We start from the raw sequence: 19,773 nt of genomic DNA, 5'->3' as shown, positions 1-19,773 counted from the left end.
AATGCTTCCTTAATGATGGATAGTTACCTTGTTTCCGGTTAATCCCTGTGACAGTGAATGCACATCCTTATCTATGTTTCTTTGGATGCTGGAACATAATATGTGACCGTTTATACAGTCCTAAATTTAGAATTGCTAACCTCTAAAGGTGTGTGCCAAATAGTATGTGTAGTTTTAATGGCTTACTCTTTAAAAAATACATATTTATAGTTGAATAAGTTTGATGTGTTAACATCGTGTAAGTTTAAGGTGTATAGCCTGTCACTTTGATGTATTTATCGATTGTAATATGATTGCCTAATATAAGAATATTTATCATGTTACATAATTATAGTACAATATTGCTGCCTAAGTACTAATTAGTCTTACTCTTAGCCACAGTTTTTTTCAAGTTATAAGTTTTAGGGTGTGATCAAAAGGAAGTAAACAAATGTACACAAAAATGTGTGTGTATACATATACATCACAATTTACAAGGACGGTTGGGAGGAATTTCTCTCTAAGGAGTTTGAATAGTTATATATTTTTTTATGATGAATCAGATCAGATCAGTCGCTCAGTTGTGTCCAACTCTTTGCCACCCCATGAATCGCAGCACGCTAGGCTTCCCTGTCCATCACCAACTCCCGGAGTTCACTGAGACTCACGTCCATCGAGTCAGTGATGCCATCCAGCCATCTCATCCTCTATCATCCCCTTCTCCTCCTGCCCCCAATCCCTCCCAGCATCAGAGTCTTATCCAATGAGTCAACTCTTCGCATGAGGTGGCCAAAGAACTGGAGTTTCAGCTTTAGCATCATTCCTTCCAAAGAAATCCCAGGACTGATCTCCTTCAGAATGGACTGGTTGGATCTCTTGCAGTCCAAGGGACTCTCAAGAGTCTTCTCCAACACCACAGTCCAAAAGCATCAATTCTTCGGCGCTCAGCCTTCTTCACAGTCCAACTCTCACATTCATACATGACCACAGGAAAAACCATAGCCCTGACTAGACGAACCTTTTTTGGCAAAGCAATGTCTCTGCTTTTGAATATGCTGTCTAGGTTGGTCATAACTTTCCTTCCAAGGAGTAAGCGTCTTTTAATTTCATGGCTGCAGTCACCATCTGCAGTGATTTTGGAGCCCAGAAAAATAAAGTCTGACACTGTTTCCACTGTTTCCCCATCTGTTTCCCATGAAGTGATGGGACCGGATGCCATGATCTTAGTTTTCTGAATGTTGAGCTTTAAGCCAACTTTTTCACTCTCCACTTTCATTTTCATCAAGAGGCTTTTTAGTTCCTCTTCACTTTCTGCCATAAGGGTGGTGTCATCTGCATATCTGAGGTTATTGATATTTCTCCCAGCAATCTAATAGTATGCTTTTAAACATCTGGCTGGTTTTTACTGAAATCTTACTATCTGTATTCTCCTTTGTACTGGCTGCTAGAAGACTAAGAGTCAAGTTTATGGTCTGTTTCTAACATATAGACATAAAGGTCTATATATATACATGAATATAAGTGTATAAATGGTGTATTATCTTCATGTATATAAGCATAGAGAGAGATAATGGATGAACTTTACTGCTTGATTCATCATCATACTTTGATCTTGAAAAATAATGTAATTTTCTGCTATAGATTTTCTCAGAGGAGACATTCTGGGTATTTTACCCAGCATAAGCTATAGTAAATTTCTCAGAAATCCTCTAGGACAGCTGCTCAAATGATTCAGTTGCCTTTATTCAGCTGGTGGGTCCTCTCGCCACTGCATTGCTCTTTCTCTTCTGCTTTGTCCCTCTTGGCTTGTGCAAGCTCTGACCTTGGGTACCTCCTGATCTGTATCATGCCCGGAGTGCCTCCCTCCCCACTGCCCTGCCTCAGAAATGGACTTGTTCTCCCCTGCAACCCACTGCTTTTCTTGACAAAATGCTGATAAGTAAAATTCTTTGCCTTCTCGCACAAGGAAGTATTGTTCATAAATTTTTCAACTCTATAATAGAAAAAAGGGAGTAAATCTCCAGGGTGGATGCTTGGGTTTCATCTTTTGTAGGTTTCTTTGATGATTTTGAATTGAATCTTCCTAAAATATGTCCCTCTTATTTTTTTCTAGGTGAATGTCGGATGTGTACCCAAAAAGGTAGAGCTTTTATTCCTCCTTCCTTTCATTCCCCTTGGGCATATTTGGTGAATCGTGATCAGAATAAGGTTATTTTCAGATGTACCAGTTAAAATCCTTGCCTCAAAAAAGAGCTGAGAAACCTACTAACGGTAACCACAGGATAGTTTTTATTTGTGTTTGTAAATATCATTCGGGCTTCCCTGGTGGCTTGGTTGTGAAGAATCCACCTGCAATACAGGAGATTAGGGTTCGATCCCTGGGTCAGGAAGATCCCCTGGAGAAGGGCATGACAACCCACTCTAGTATTCGTGCCTGGAGAATCCACATGGGACAGAGGAGCCTGGTGGCCTACAGTCCAGGGGGTCACAAAGAGTTGAACACAACTGAGCGACTGAGCATGCACAAATAACATTTATTAAGAAGCCTGAAGAGGGAGAAAAGATGCCTGGGGATAGAGTATCTGAAAGACCCCTGGCTTCTCGCCATCTTTCCACTCTGGTATCCTCAGTGTATGATCAGTAGTATCATGCCCCAAAGCCACAGGATGGCTGGTGGAGCTCTCCAGGCAGGATGTCCTCACCCAGCACTTTCCCCACAGATGGCTTTAGATTCTCCTGGCCAGGGCAAGCTACCCCTGCAGAGGAGACTGGGCAAGTGAATGGCATATTCAGCCCAGAAAAAGGGAGGGAGGGGCTGCTGCAGAGATAACCACAAAATATTAGCTCCTGGATACTAACTGCATCATACATACAAGGGAAATTCATCCTGACCATTCACCTTGTGGTTAAGTTCTCACAGGGACAAAGTTCCTTTGGGGACACAGTGGGGAGATAACCAGGAATAGAACACAGTGTCGTCTCCAACTTCTGATGGTCTAGAAGGAACAAAGGCCAACCAAATGTGCATAGTCGTGACGTTAAAGAAAAGCATTATCTGTCTGCACAGGATAACCTTTTCTCAATAGGGAGGTCCAGCCAGGAAATAAAAACGATTATATCCAACTCTAAGCCCAAGTGCCGAAATGACCAAGACCTAGTAGCTGAGGGTAGCAAATGGATGGGTGTGGCTCACACACATGGCTTCAGTTATTACCTGGAACCCTCAGTGACTTTGCACAGAGTCGGGTATTTGCCTCAATCCATCTGGTCTTTCACCTGCTCCGGTGCAGCTCTGATTTTTTTCTCAGGGAGACTAGAACGGTTTTTCTCCTGAAAAGATGTGTCAAGATTGTTGGGGGTTTTTTTTGTTTTGTTTTATCTTGATGCTGATAGTTTTTGTTTTTCAGCAGGAATCTATTGCCCTGTAAACTGTCCATGTTAAAACCATGCGTCATGTGACTTGGGGTATCTCCTGGCCATTCTAAAATTGAATTTCTCAAGTTGCTTGAATGATGTTTCTGAGGATAGTATTTGGATGCCATGGTGGTAAGCAGTTGATAGAACTGCACCTCAGTTAAAAGAGTCCAGCAGAGTCATCAGTTTATTCTTTTTGAGGCACACGGGGAGAAAAGCAAAAAGAAGAAATCAAAGGCTTGTTAAAAGTGGAGTCTCGGGCATTTCTGACCAATAAAATGGCAGTTTGCCATCTAGACTTCTGGATGCCAGTTTTAATTCAGTTATCATGACAATCAGTTGGTATAAAAAGTTTTTACAGATTATAGGCAACATCCCAGTCAAATCTTGTGAGTTCCAGGTGTCTGGTTACATATATCCTTACAAAGACATATTGTAGTTACCGAATACATAGTAAGAGTCCGTTCTTTTAAAGTTTCTAGTGATCAGTTTTATCTCACAGTTTCCTTCCAAATCACTTTGAAGTTATAGATGCAAAAGGTTAAAGAAATCTGAAACTTAGAATGAATGTAAGCAGTAGTGAATAGAACTGTGAGGCATATACTATTCTGCTTTTATAGAGCTTATAAACTAGGGAATGAATTCAAGAGCAGAAGTAATTTCCCCCAACGTTTCAGAAACCTCACTAGAAAATCTATCTGGTCATATTTCTGAACTTCTCTTTAAAAATGTTTAGTTTTATTTGTTATTTATTTATTTTTGTTATGTTTTTATTTGTGACTTAAAGATCAGTATTTTTATCTATTGTTATATAGTTATATTTTTCTATAGGAAAAAAATATCTCTTTTCTGTCAAGACTCAGGCACCACTTTTTTTTTTGATATAGGTAATGTGGAACACTGCTGTCCACTCTGAATTCATGCATGACCACGTTGACTATGGCTTTCAAAGTTGTGAAAGTAAATTCAATTGGCGGTATGTATAAATGCTGAGATGGTTCTGTTTATAAGCGTGAATGTTTTCTTTCATAATGAAGTGAACCATAAACTTTTGGGGACGTATTATTATTATTAATGTAAACGGTATATAACAAACATTTGGAGGTGATGGATATGTTTGTGGCATTGACTGCAGTGATAATTTCATAGGTGTATACTTGTCTCTAAACTCATCGAGTTGTATACATTAGATACATACAGCTTTTTGTGTCTCAATCATACCTCAGTAGAGTGGTTTTAAAATACATATACAACATACAAGGTCCATGTTAGCTATTTTAAAGTTGTTGATTCAGTGGCATTAGGTATGTTCATAGTGTTGTACAGCCATCACCAACATCCGTTTCCAGAACTCTTCCAGCCTCCCAAGCAGAAACAGGGTACCTGTTAAACAGTCTTCCCTCCCACACGCAAACCCCTGGTATCTCTACTTTATCTTCTGTCTCTATGGATTTGCCTATTCTAGGTACCTTACACAATATCTGTCCTTTTATGCCTGGCTTATTTTACTTAGCCTAACATTTTTAGAGTTCATCCATGCTGTGGCATGTGTCAGAATTTCATTCCTTATAAGGCTGAGTGATAGTCCCTAATGTTTATATACTGTGTTGTATTTATCCATCCTTCAATGGACTCCTGGGTTTTTTCCATCTTTTGTCTGTTGTGAATAATGATGTTATGAACATTGGTCTGCAAGTCCTGTTTTCAGTTCTTTGGGGTCTACACCTAGAAGTAAAATTGCCGAGTCTTGTGACAGTTTATATTTTAACTTTTTTGGGAAGCTTTTATACCTGTTATTTATTTTTTATTGAGGTATAGTTGGCATACAACATTATATAAGTTTCAGATGTAGATCATAGTGATTCACACCTTTTAAAGGTTATACTGCATTTGTAGTTATTATAAATCATTGGCCGTATTCCCTGTGCTGTCCAATATATTTTTGTAGCTTATTTTATGCATAATAATTTGAACCTCTTAATCCCCTATGTTTAACTTTTAAAGGAACTGCCATAAACTTTTTTTTGGTCTCCTTTTGGCTGCATCTTGCAGCATGCAAGATCTTACTTCTCCAAGGGATTGACGCATGCCCTCTGCAGTGGAAATGGGGAGTCCTAACCTCTGGACTGCCAGGGAATCCCCTCGTATAAACATCTCTGAAGCCATACATTTTAAAAGTTAGCTTATTTATTCATTTATTGAGCAAATAATGAGTGGCCATGACATAGTAGGCTTTGTGCCAAAGCAGTGTCCTTGCTTTTTGTGCAGAAAAAAATTTATGAACAGTTTGTGTTAACTGAACGTTTTCCCTAGAGTAGATTAAGGTTTCTCTGCATGCATACGGAAAGCAGACAGACACAGGGGAAGGGGCGCCTGCCTTTAGGGACACGCACCCCCAGGGCTCTCGTGGATAGTCTGATTCTCTGCTCTGGGGTGTTCATGGCCAGAGGCCCTAGTTACCACTGAGCAAGGAGACTACGGATCCTCAGTACTGACTCCGGTTCATTGCAGGATTATAAAGGAAAAGCGGGACGCCTATGTGAGCCGCCTGAACACCATCTATCAAAATAATCTAACCAAGGTGAGTGTGTCGGGCTTTGAACTTTGAGAAGGAGCTGTTCTCTGCTGGAGAACTGAATCTGGCCAGGCTGAAACACAGCCTCTACATTTATCTCTTTTCTTTCTTTATGATTAATGGTTTTGATGTTGATCTGTCAGAGCATAAATTGGACTCGGTAGATCAATCTTGTTTCTGTTTCTGTGGAGAGATGGTGGTATGTGCCAGGTCTCAGCGAATACCTGCCTGCACCTGTCTGGCCCTCCACTCAGTTCCAGAAACCAAGCACCTAAGAGCCTGATTTATGTAACAGTGTGCCAGTTTGTGGATTAAATTCAGGACCATTATCTCCCTGGAATGCTGCCACTGCTCACCTGCTCAGAACAGCCTCGTCCTTGGTGGCTGGATCTACTCAGGACATGCTGTGGTTCAGAAGGGCATTTTTGTGAACGTAGTTCGGTCAGCAAAATTAGGCAGACATAAACTGGGCTGTAGATGTGCTCATTGCTACTACTATTGGTTTTAGGCCCTCTTGGCCAATGAAGAAAGGAAATACATGTGTTTATGCTTATCTATGTGTATATTAATAAACGTATCTATGAAGACTCTAAAAGTGAAAGGAAAAAGGAAAATCAGGCCGCGGTGTGTTTGCTTTCAGCACACTGTGGTGGTCTTTGCTGTCCTGAGGCCTTTCCCGCCTCGTGTTTTACCGCCTGAGCCACCAGGGAAGCCCCCGCTTTGTGCTTCTGTGTCACACCTCTTCCACAGCACTGTGGGAGACATCGACGAACTGTGCACCACGAACGGTCCAACTCTCCTTCCTCTTTTTTATTTATTTATTCTAAATCAATTTATTTTGGGCCACACGACCTGCGGGATCCTAGTTCCCCAACCAGGGGTTGAACCCACAGCCTTGGGCAGTGAAAGCTCAGAGTCCTAACCACTGAACCACCAGGGAATTCCCAACTCTCTCAACGGCATGACTCTCACCATCCTTCGTTGGTCTTTGTGGTCTCACTCTGCAGCTTCTAAGACTTCGGCATCGCTTAGGTTATGTTAGATCAGTATACTTGGGTTATATTTGGGCCACTGTAATCTCCTTAGCAGCATGTTTATATTTTTATATTAGTTCTTTTCATTAGGTTTCTTTTTGAGAAGGTGATATTTTCTGACCTTAAGCCCAGTTCAAAGGGAACATATTTGGTCTTCAGATCCCTGTGCACTGAGTTCATGGGATTTTAAGGCTGATAGACATGAATGTGAGATGCCATTTGCTATACTAAGACACCCAAGTTAAAAAAATAATAATTTTTTTTAAATGGAACTTGTTTAAAATACTTTTGCAAAAGAGAATGGAAAACTACTCAGGCAACAACATTTTTTTAATACTCACAAATCTTGGTGTGTAGCAGAATTTCCATGACCTCATATGGGAAAGGAACCATAGGTCATCCAGAAATTCAGAATAGGAAACTTTCTGTTAAATATCCTAGGGAATGAAAAGTAAAATTTCATCAGTTTCTTTCCTAAATGATTACGTATATTTATTGCCACTCGACTCAGTCCCTTTTTTGTCTAACATGGCATAGGAAATCATTACCTCATGAAGGAAGGTGTTTTGGGAGCCTCGTGGCTTTTGGCATCAATCTTGTTTCACCTTGATTAAGCAGGGCATCTGCAGAACAGGCCTGGAGGGCTGATTAGAAAGGAGGAAATAGCTCAATTTAGAACCAGGTATGCTCAAACTTAAACCGTCCTGTTCCGTGATCGTGCTTACAGGATTCCAGTGTCCTTGTGGGTTGCCCACATTTTTTGCCTGTACATGTATCATGGCTGGCAGAAACTAGCTGGCAGTTCAGACTCAGTCCCAGGCATGGAGGCTGCCAGTGAGAGCAAATCAGATCTGAGTTCTCAACCCCTTCTGTGTAAAACTTCACAGTCATGTAATTGTGATGTTCTTCCCCTCTTCGTTTGAGAAGAGAGAAGGATGGCGTTTCTCCCCGCTTTGGCCTCAGCTCCCTGCACCTTTATTCTTCTTGTTTTTCTCAGGTTTCTTTCCTCCAGACACATCGTTCTTCAGTCTGTTTTCATTCCAAGTGAGGAGGGCTTTCTCCTTCACCTTTTGGGAACAAACATGTAATCTTCTTCTTCACGGGATGACTTGCATAGATATATACTTTTTTAGTTTCTAGGTTTTCACCCAAGATTCTATCTTTATTTCTACTTACTGTATACTTCAGCATCAATGGCAACCCCCAACCTAACTATCAATCAACAGTTAAAAGTTCTGTAGAAACTCGGACGTCAGAGAGTTGTCTTGGCATCAGCAAGCCATAAACCAAAATCCTCCATAGAGACTGGAAAAAATAAGTTGCTGCAAGCTTTGTTTTGCTTTTTTTTTGGAGGGGGTGGACGTTCTTTTTTTTTTGGCTGTGCCGTACAGCTTGAGCTCAGTTCCCCAACCAGGGATCAAACCCTGGCTCTGGCTGTGAAAACACCGAGTCCTAACCACTGGATCACTGGGGAATTCCCTTGTTTTATTTTTTTAATCTTTTTATTTAATCTCTCTCTTTTTTAAAAAAAAATTTAAGTATAGTTGATTTACAGTGTTCTGTTAATTTCTGCTATAATGCAAAGTACCTCAATTATACATATAGCTATACTGTAGGACCTTGTTGTTTATCCATCCAAAATATAATCGTTTGCATCTGCTAACCCCAAACTCCCAATACTTCCCTCCCCACTCCCTTGTTTTTCAGTCCTACAAACAGGCTAATGTTACCGTGCTCTCTTCTCCAGTCCCACATAGACATCATCCATGGCCATGCAGCATTCACGTGCGATCCTCAGCCCACAGTGGAGGTCAACGGGAAAAAATACACCGCTCCTCACATCCTGATCGCCACAGGAGGTGTGCCCTCGGTTCCTCAGGAGAGCCAGATCCCCGGTGAGTCTTCCAAAGGCATCTGCTAACAAATAACAGTCAGACAGCCCTTACCGTTGTTTCCCACCATACCCACCACAGCAGGGCATCTGCCCCTTGCCAGTTCTTTGTCTTGGACACCTGAGAGGAAGCCTCTGCAGAACCTGAATGTAACTGGCTTAAGTGGTGCCTAAGTGACAGGGCAGGGCTTCCCTGGTGGCTCAGATGGTAAAGAATCTACCTGCAATGAGGAGACTTGGGTTCGATCCCTGTGTTGGGAAGATCCACTGGAGAAGGGAATGGTTTGCCCACTCATTTTCTTGTCTGGAGAGTTCCATGGACAGAGGCTCAGTCCTTGGGGTCGCAGAGAGTCGGACACGACTGAGCGACTAACACTTTGACTTTTCAGTGATGGGGCAAAGAAAGATATATTTCATCCAGCTCCAGGCTACAGGTAACACAGGAGGAAAAATCAGCAAGTGCCCCATCCTTCCCCTCTCAGCACAGTGGAGTCTGTTTCTAGCCTCAGTTTGTTGTGAGATATTTACTGTTTTGTTTAAAGGAGAGAAATCTTGTATAGATATAACTTCATCCGCTAATTAAGCCTTCTTATATGCATATTTTTCTCTCATGTAAAGAATTAGAAATTAAAGCAGTAATGAATCTCCGACAGTCATCAGCCTTTACTTTGTATACACAGAGAGGAATCATAAGGTATTGCTGTGTTCTGTCATAGAAAACACTGTCTGTATCTTTTTCCCCAACTAGTTATAAGCCCTTTGTTTTTAATAGATGATGATCGTGGTTTATAAAACTTTTATATTCTCCATGGATTGGCTTCTTCTTTTTTTTTGGCCATGCCATGTAGCACGTGGGATCTTAGTTCCCTGACTAGGGATTAAACCCAAGTCCCCTGCATTGGGTGCACAGTCTTAACCACTAGACCACCAGGGAAGTCTCTCCATGGATTGGCTTCTGAAGACCCACGACCAACCTGAACTGATGTGGAAAATTTTGAGTTTCTATGCATGTAGGTATTTCTTTCTCTCTGGAGAGGGAATCTGTAAAATTTCATAAGCTTTTAAAAGGGATATGTGGCTCAAAAGCTAAAGAACAACTAGTATAAAAAAAAAATGTTAAAGATACTGTTGTCAAATAACTTAAAATTTAGTTGGTGAGATGGGATATAAACATCCTGATAGGGAACAGCTTTAAAAATGGATTGTTTAGAGAAAGAAAGCAATGTACAGAACAATGTGTATAATATGCTGCAGTTTGTGTTGTTTTAAAAAGGCGGGGAAACTGTGCAGATGCACCGGGGTATCTGGAAGGGCACACAAAACCCTAGGAGAGCACCAGAGCCCTGGGTGGGAAAGCAACCTGCTTTTCACACAGTGGCCTTTGGTGCTTTTTGAGTTTTTTAAAACATACATTTATTAAAAACATGTAATAAAAATAAATGCAAAAATAAATAATTAACAAATGCAGAGAAATGTAAATATTCCAAGGTGATTGCCAGACAGTGAGCGTTGGGTCGCGGAAAGGGGGGATGGATTACTATGAGCTAGCATAGACCAAAAAGACTTGCCAGGAGAAGGGCTTACAGATTTGAGTATTATGTGCTGAAGAAGAAAAAGGCCAGAAGAACCAGTGGGTGATGAGGTCTTTAAGGGACATTCAGTCAGTTCAACCAGTTTTCTAGCAGTGAAATCTGGAAGCAAATACATTGAACTGGGACTTCCCTGGTGATCCAGTGGTCAAGACTCTGCCCTCCCAAGGCAGGGGGCTCGGGTTCAATCCCTGGTCAGGGAACTCAGATCCCACATGCCACATGGTACAGCAAAAAAGCCCCCCAAAATACATTGAACTGAAATTGGAAGAAGCTTAGGGCCAAATTGTGAAGACTTACAAAGTGAAATTAAGGAGTCTCTGTCATTCATGGAAACCAATTATTAATAGCTTATAAATAGGGTAGTGACAAGATCTAAGTGGTAATTTTAGAAACCTAATCTGACAGTGACTTACAGAGGAGGAAGGCCAGTTAGAAAGTTGTTACAGTGGAACGTGCAGGAGGTGGTAATAGGTTCTGAACTACAGTGTTAGTGTCTGAAATGTGGTGGAAGAACTCAGTTCAGCTCTGCAGACAGTTACTGAGCCACTGGTCTATGCCAGGCACTAGGAGAAGAGAGCAGGCAGGAAACACAGAAGGGAAAGCCAGCTATTTCATTGATTCCAAGACACATTTTTAGAAAATGTTCAACACTTCTGAAATCAAGTTGTGTCCTTAATCATTGTGCATTAAATTTGGCAAAATGCAGTATTTTTAATAACTGATGAGATGGTTGTTAAAAGAAGGAATCACAGATTGAGAACTCAAGACTTTGGATTATTTGTTTTCTTAAATAATTACATTTCTTTATTTTTGGCTGTGCTGGGTTTTCATTGCTGTGTGCGCTTTTTTCTAGTTGGGGAGACCAGGGGCTACTCTACTTGTGGTACAAGGGCTTCTCAATGCAGTGACTTTTCTTGCTGCAGAGCACAGGCTCCAGGGCACGTGGGCTCAGTAGTTTTGGCTCCTGGGCTCTAGAGCACAGGCTCAATCAATAGTTGTGGTGCACGGGCTTAGCTGGTCTGGGGCGTGCGCGAATCTTCCCGGATCAGGGATCGAACCCATTGTCTCCTGCATTGGCAGGCGGATTCTTTACCACTGAGCCACCAGGGAAGCTCAAGACTTTGGATTATTGATGGAGGGTGGTCTTTTTAACTGAAGTGGTAAATGAGAAAGGGATATAGTTTGGGAGATATTATAAAACTAAGGTTCAAGTTGGAAAATAGCAAGTTTGAAGCAGAGTAGAATCTTATAGCCGGACAGTTAAAAATATGGGACTGGAGCCTGGGGAGAAGGTCAGAACTGAAACTATGCATTTGGAAGTCTCCCCGCAATGAAGGGACAGTTGGTTAAAACCTTTGAAGGAAAAAAGGCAGAGAGAAGAGAACCAAAATAGTGAGCCATTTGGGGGTGGACCTGAGATCTTAATTTCTCAAAGAAATTTAATAGTTATTTAGTCATCGTGGCAGAGGAAATTACAGTGTTGACTTTGGGAAGATTTGATTGGCAGCTTCCTGAGTGGAGACTTAACAGAAGTCATCAAAACAGTGATGAGCTGAGGAGGTGTTTGGTTTGTGCATAGAATATGGTTGTTTTACAAGAGAAAGCTCCGTTGGTGTGACCTATATTGCCTTTCCCTACATAGGTGCCAGCCTAGGAATAACCAGTGATGGGTTTTTTCAGCTGGAAGAGTTGCCTCGGTAAGCGGTTTTCCTCCCTGACCTCCGTGTTCATTCTTCCTCAGTCTCCTAACATTTCTTCTACTTCCTCTTCCGAGATGTTATGTGTAGGTGTTTCCTAGATTCTCTTCTCCCACCTCTTTTCTTTTTATGACCTTGGGTCTCTCATCCATGAGCACCCCTCAATAAACAACTCAAATCTTTTCATGCTTTCGGTCCAAGGCCATGCTTTCGGTCCAAGATGTTTAGGACCAGACTCAAATGCAGGGGTGTTTTGAAAATAAGCACTGAAATCCTAAAACTGTCTTCTCTCTTCAGCGTGACAGAGCATCCGTTGATGATATGTCTAAAGTGACTCATTCAGGTTTTCAGAGCGGCTAGTGCAGAGGCCTCTGGATAAATGAAGCCTCCGTCAGTCCCACAAAAATAGGTTTCCTGAAAGTGTCATTTATATGTGTTTATCCAAATAACCTTTGTAAACCTCTGCCACTGGTTTAGATACACACAGAGAAAAAAGATAACAAGGAAGATGGTTTCTCTCTTTTTTTTTTTGGCTGCACCACGCAGCACATGGAATCCTAGTTCCCCAACCAGGGATCAAACCCACAGCCCCTGCAGTGGAAGCATGGAATTCCAACTACTGGGCCACCAGGGAAGTTCCTATTGAAGAAATTGCCAATTGCAGGCTTCCTAGATGAGAAGGGTGCTCCCCTCACTCATGCTAAGAATTGGGGCACCAGGGAACAGGAGGAGGGGCCCTGTTAGCCCAGAGACTGGCCTTTATCTTCTGTGAGTAGCGCTTACTCACTCCCGGAGTCATTGTTATTGTTGCTCAACTCTGTTGCTCCCTCGGTGGGCGCTGCCAGTCCACTGTGAGGTCTTAATCCTGAGCTTTTACTTAAAGGCCTTCCTGGTGGGTGACTCATAATCCCTGCTCGCTCCTTTACCTTGATTCACCTGGAGCCGCAGACTGTCCACAAGGGACAAGAGGGCGTCCTGGCATTTTCGTGGCTGCTGTGAAAATGTCCCATTACAATATTCAGACCAGGTCATCTTCTGACTTTGAGAAGAGCAAGCAGATTGTTTAGGTTTGTTGGGACATGGCAGCATGTTAAGAGAGCAGCCTTTCTTCATGATCTTTTGAGTTTTAGGGATGACAGATGTGAGACGTGAGAATACATGCAGAAATGTGGTTGTGACTCATGGTGTTTAAATGATATAATTCAGTCTAGACTCAGAGAAGCTTCATTCTAGATATCTGTCCGTTACATATTTTTAAACCATTTATGAAACTTGTGTAGGTAGCAATGCAAGTTTCAGAAGTGAATATATGCATGTTATAAATAAGACTCTGGAAACACAGGAAAATAACAATTGGTATATGATTTTTGTCTTTTTTTAAGACTCTTTTATCATTGTTATGTTGGTAAGTAAGTGAATAATCAAAGAAGGAACAAATTTTGTAGGTGAAGTTAACATGTGCTCTGGGCTGTATGATCCAGCTTTGTCCTCATTGAGCTTATGGCTGAGGGGAAGCTTGAGCACAGACCCTGTGGAATACTGTGGGGCAGGGAGTTCTGAGGGCCGTGATGAGGGAAAGAGAAGAGCTCTGGGGACCTAGCAGAATATAAGACTGTTTCCACGTGGTGGAGGCCTCCCATAGATGGCAGCCAAAGTGTCTGTGTGCCCAGGGTGAGCCGTGGCCACCCCCCTCCTCTCCTGGAGACTCTCCAAGACCTGTAGGCATTTAGGGTAAGAAGGAGAATGTGGAGGTTGTTCTTGGTTCACAGTTTTTACCTAACTTACTGAGTTTTCATCTACTGAACACTGGTGTTTTAAATCAAGACTCCGCAAGCCTGGGTGTCTGCTCCCCAGCCTGAGCTTCAGCTTCTTAAGACCATGCCACTGTGTCTTCATTCCTCTGGCAGTCTTTGTATCACAGCGTGGAGCCTGGGAATGAAGCCAGCCTGAAGCGCAAAGCTGAGCGGCTTTAAGGGACCACAGCATCTGAGCACCTGGATGCGGCCATCCCTGAAGCCAGAACTTCTTGGTTACATGAATCAATACATTCCTTTTTTTGTTCTAAACCAAAGCAAATGAAAAGATTGTTTCCAGTGGTTACTTTAGTGGTAAAAAGTGGACAAGAGGGGCCTGTGGAAGCTGAGAGGGGAACACTGAGCTCCTTGAAGATTTTTCACCTATTTCTTGTATATCCTTTCTGCTGAGAATACATCTCTGAATCAGGAGTGTTTCCTGTGACCTCTCCCACGCAGGAACTGCATGTCGTTCTCTGTGCTTTAGCGGACCCCTGGGCATGTTTCCCCTCAGGAATTCCTCAAGTGCAGGGATTGCTACCCATGGCGTCCAGCGCAACGCTTAACAAAAGTAGGACTTAAATAAGAAATGTTTGGGCAAGAGAGAGAAGATGGAGAGGGAAGAGGAGGGACTCAGGAGCAAAGACCCAAAGAAAGCATTGAGTCAACATAGAAAAAGGGACGGTGGAGAGGGAAGAAGAGCTATTTCCTAGTTTCCGAGTTAGACATGTCTCTTTTTGTACGCTGGGTTGTAGAAGAGAGTTCTTACCTCTGGTCATACCATAGGGAGAACTCCTTGCCCCACAGTGTTCCACAGGATCCGTGCTCCACCTCCCCCCAGCCATTCGGGTTCACACCACATCTTCCATCCACACTGAAGCCCTCTAAAGACAGGGACTCACAGCATGGATACCCTACCTGTGGTGGTGGTGGTGGTTTGGTTGCTAAGTCGTGTCCAACTCTTGTGACCCCATAGACAGAGGAGCCTGGCAGGCTACAGTCCGTGGGATTCTTCAGGCAAGAATACTGCAGTGGCTTGCCATTTCCTTCTCCAGGGGATCTGCCCAACCCAAGAATCGAACCAGGTCTCCTGCATTGTAGGCAGATTCTTTACCAACTGAGCTACAAAGGAAGCCCACCTTACCTGTAGAAGATACTAAAAAAGGGTTTCCTTTCTTGTCCCCTGATTGCTCACTTCTTACCCAAGCGTTGTGCTAGTAGTGCGACCGTGTTCGAAGCTTGAGAGAACGCCAATCCCAAAAGGGGCCGAGGGGGCACTTTTTCTGTAGGCTGCAGTGGGGAAGTTGGGGACTGGGGTTAGCTTCCCCGTTGTGGACTCAGACCTTCGTCCAAACATTTATCTAGTGTTTAAGTTGCTTTCTTAGGCCAGAATTTATTCAGGACATCTAGTTTCATTGCAGCTCTATCCTACAAGTTAAAATGGCTTGCTTCAATTGGCCTTTCATCATCTTGGAGAGACTGATAGGATTTAACAGTGATCAAGGAGAAATACTGAGCTAGAGGGGAATAATAGTGGTTAGAACTATGCCAATTTTAGTTTTAGGTGTGAAGATCATTGCATAAGGAATCATCTCTAGCTTCAAAGGCTTTTTATTTCCTCTCTGAAGAAACGAAGCTAAGGAATTTTTTAAACACCTAAAAATATATTTCCCTTCTACAGAAGGATATTTTCTGCTTAAGATGACTATGTTATACTGAACTGGACAGAAAAAGGAAATGAATGAAAAGACAGATGAAAGCTGAATAAAGTCTGGAGTTTGGTCCACAGTAATGTACCAGAGTCAGTTTTGACAGTTGTTCCACGGTTTGTTGTTTTTCAGTCACTCAGTCGTGTCCGACTCTTTGCAACTCCATGAACTGCAGCACTCCAGGCTTCCCTGTCCTTCACTATCTCCCTAAGTTTGCTCAAACTCTGTCCGTTGAGTCAGTGATGTCATCCAAACATTCGCATCCTCTACTGCCCCCTTCTCCTCTTGCCCTCAGTCTTTGCCAGCATCAGGGTCTCTTCCACTGAGTTGGCTCTTAGCATCAGGTGGCCAAAGTACTAGAGCTTCAGCATCAGTCCTTCCAATGAATATTCAGGGTTGATTTCCTTTAAGATTGACTGATTTGATCTCCTTGCGGTCCAAGGTACTCTCAAGAATCTTCTCCAACACCACAGTTCAAAAGAATCAGTTCTTATTGGACCACTCTTTATGGTCCAACTTTCACATCTGTACATGACTACTGGAAAAAAGCATAGCTTTGACTAGATAGACCTTTGTCAGCGAAGCGATGTCTCTACTTTTAATATCCTGTCTAGGTTTCTCATAGTTTTTCTTTCAAGATGCAAGCGTCTTTTAATTTCCTGGCTGCAGTCACCATCCGCAGTGATTTTGGAGCCCAAGAAAAGAAAGTCTGTCACTGTTTCCATTGTTTCCCCATCTATTTGCCATTATGTGATGGGACCAGATGCCATGATTTTCTTTTTTTTGAATGTTGAGTTTTAAGCCAGCTTTTTCACTCTCCTCTTTCACCTTCATCAAGAGGCTCTTTAGTTCCTCTTTGCTTTCCACCATAAGGGTGGTGTCATCTGCATATCTGAGGTTATTGATATTTCCCCCAGCAATCTTGATTCCAGCTTGTGCTTCATCCAGCCTGGCATTTCGCATGATGTACTCTGCATGTAAGTTAAATAAGCAGGGTGACAATATACGGCCTTGACATACTCCTTTCCTAATTTTGAACCAGTCTGTTGTTCCATGTCCAGTTCTAATTGTTGTTTCTTGACCTGCATACAGGCTTCCCAGGAGGCAGGAAAGGTGGTCTGGTATTCCCATCTCTTTAAGAATTTTCCACAGTTTGTTGTGATTCATATAGTCAAAGGCTTTAGTGTAGTCAATGAAGCAGAAGTAGATGTTTTTCTGGAATTCCCTTGCTTTTTCTGTGATCTTGCATATGTTGGCAATTTCATCTGTGATTCCTCTGCCTTTTCTAAATCCAGCTTTTACATTTGGAAATTCTCAGTTCACCTACTGTTGAAGCCTAGCTTGAAAGATGTTGAGAATTACCCTGCTAGCATGTGAGATGAGTGCAGTTATGCAGTAGTTAAAACATTCTTTGGCATTGGAATGAAAAGTGACCTTTTCCAGTCCTGCGGAAACCACGGTTTGTAAGATGTTAACTTTATTTTTTTAATTAAAGTATAGTTGATTTACAATATTGTGTTAATTTCTACAGCAAAGTGACCCGTTAAGCAATTTGTACGTTGTTTTTGGTATTGATTTTCTTTATGACTTACCCCAGAACATTGAATATAGTTCCATGTGCTATACAGAAGGACCATGTCCATCCACTCTACATCTACTGACCCCAACTCCCAGTCCATCCCTTCTTCAACCTCCCCCCATAGCCACAACTCTGTCCTCTATGAGTCTGTTTCTGCTTTGTCGATAAGTTTCACTTGTGTCGTATCATAGGTTTCACTTGTAAGTGACGTCATACGGTATTTGTTTTTCTCTTTCTCTTATTTCACTTAGTATGATAACCTCCAGTTGCATCCATGCTGCTACAAATGGCATCGTTTCATTCTTTTTATGGCTGAGTAGTATTCCATCGTATACGTGCACCACATTTTCTTTATCCATTCGTCTGTCGATGAGCATTTAGGCTGTTGCCATGTCTCGCCTATTCTGAGTAGTGCTGCTATGAATATAAGATGTTAACGTTGGGAAAACCTGGGCAGGGATATCCTTAGCTTTTCTGTAAATCTACATTTATTCAAAAATGAGCTTATTTCCCGATCTTAACCCTCTGCTCTTATAGCCGCAGTGTCATTGTTGGTGCTGGTTACATCGCCGTGGAAATAGCTGGCATCCTGTCTGCCCTGGGTTCTAAGACATCAATAATGATACGGCATGATAAGGTAAAATCTGTTCTTGATGCTAATCTTTTAAAAATTTTACAGGGAGGGCTTCCCTGGCAGTTCAGTGGTTAAGAATTTGCCTGCCAGTGCAGGGGACTGGGTTTTGATCCCTGGTCTGGGAAGAGTGCACATGCCTTGAGTCAGCGAAGCCTGTGCTTCATAAGTAGAGAGCAGCCCCCGCTCGCCACAGCTAGAGAAGGCCCGTGTGCAACAGTGAAAGCCAGCGCAGCCAAAAAATAAAAATACAGGGAGCATTTCCTGTTTCACTGTCAATAAATAGAAGGTGCAGCGCGTGTATTCTGTTCTTCGTGGAGCTGCACAGAAGGCAGGATTAGGACCAGTGTTCCTCCCAGCCACCAGCTGCTAGTTGAGAACAGTGGGCACCCCGGCTGGCGTTACTGTCATGAAGTAGTGGATATACTAATAAGTGCCTAATAAGGCATACAGGCTTAAACATAAATATTAGTTACATTGAGCAGACTGCCAGGTTAATTTCTTATTCTGAAAATCAATTTCATTTGGCCAGATAGTATTGGAGTATTAACATTCAGTCAAAATCTAGTACGTTCTTTGCATTAAAAGGAAACATCAAAGATACTTGCTTACTATGTTCATCGCAGCATTATTCACGATAGCTAAGAGGTAGAAGCAACCCAAGTGTCTGATGACACATGAATAGATAAACAAAGGTATGGTATATCCACACAAAGTGGAATATTATTCAGCTTTTAAAAGGAAGGACATTCTGACACATGCTACACAACATGATGAAGCGTGAGGACATTATGGTAAATGAAATATACCACTCTCAAAAAAATAAATATTATGATCCACTTACGTGTGGTATCTGGAGTACCTATGCTCAGAGAAACAGAAAATGGAGTGGCATTGCCAGGGACTGGGGGAAAGGAAACGGGGAGTTGTTTAGTGGGTACAGAGTCTCAGTTTTTCTTAATTGAAGTCTAGTTGGTTTACAGTATCATGTTAGTTTCAAGTGTTCACCATTGATTCAGTTATACATACATATATATATTCTTCAAATTTTCTTCCCTGATAGGTTATTACACAATACTGTGTGTAGTTCCCTGTGTTATACAGTGGGTCTTCGTGGGTTATCTGTTTTGCATAAACTACTGTGCATATGTTAATCCCAGCCTCCTAATTTATCACTCCCCCACCCCCAGAGTCTCAGTTTTGCAAGGGGGAAGAGTCTGGTCGCACAACAATGCAAATATACGTAACACCATCAAACTGTGTCCTTAGAAATGGTTATATGGTAAATTTAATGTTCTGTGTTTTTCACCACTGGGACTTCCCTGGTGGTCCAGTGGCTAAGACTAAGGGCTCCCAGTGTGGGGGGCCCGGGTTCAGTCCCTGGTCAGGGAGCTGGATCCCACATGCTGCAGCTCAGTTCACATGGCATGGTAAAAGATGCAGAAGAGCCAAATAAATATTTAAGAATGTGTGCGCATAACTGACTCACTCTACTGTACACCTGAAACTTAGTACAACGTTGTAAATTAACTGTGTTTTAGTTTTTTAAAATGGTTAAAAAAACTCACAGTGTGGCCATGAATGAAGAAGAAAGGGGGACTGATACTGAAATTTCCTCCCAGGTTTGTAGCGTATCTTTAATCAGGTTTTATTCTTTCCTGCCACCCATCCCTCGGCTGCCTCTGTATACAGGTGCTTAGAACTTTTGATTCAATAATCAGTTCCAACTGTACTGAAGAGCTGGAGAACGCTGGCATTGAGGTGCTGAAGTACTCCCAGGTACGACCGAGCCCTGGGCGAGCTTACCACCCTTGGTCATCCATCTGTCCTGCATCTCACTGGTTCTATCAACACAGATTACATCTACCCCAGTCGGTTA

At 42.3% G+C, this 19,773-nt stretch overlaps 1 protein-coding gene across 1 annotated transcript in view; it reads left to right on the top strand.

The window, feature by feature from the left end:
- Positions 1-19,773, top strand: part of GSR (glutathione-disulfide reductase) — a 45,042-nt gene that overhangs the window by 12,745 nt on the left and 12,524 nt on the right. The window contains exons 2-8 of the mRNA XM_019953586.2: positions 2,093-2,119; positions 4,281-4,369; positions 5,905-5,974; positions 8,750-8,897; positions 12,128-12,182; positions 17,801-17,900; positions 19,587-19,673. Of these exons, the coding sequence (XP_019809145.2) occupies positions 2,093-2,119; positions 4,281-4,369; positions 5,905-5,974; positions 8,750-8,897; positions 12,128-12,182; positions 17,801-17,900; positions 19,587-19,673 (576 nt within the window). The remainder of the gene's footprint in view (positions 1-2,092; positions 2,120-4,280; positions 4,370-5,904; positions 5,975-8,749; positions 8,898-12,127; positions 12,183-17,800; positions 17,901-19,586; positions 19,674-19,773) is intronic.

The sequence above is a fragment of the Bos indicus genome, chromosome 27 (assembly GCF_029378745.1).
Source record: "Bos indicus isolate NIAB-ARS_2022 breed Sahiwal x Tharparkar chromosome 27, NIAB-ARS_B.indTharparkar_mat_pri_1.0, whole genome shotgun sequence".
NCBI classification, from domain to species: domain Eukaryota; kingdom Metazoa; phylum Chordata; class Mammalia; order Artiodactyla; family Bovidae; genus Bos; species Bos indicus.
The sequence above is the reverse complement of the archived record's forward strand: the minus strand, read 5'-3'. Positions and strand labels throughout refer to the sequence as shown.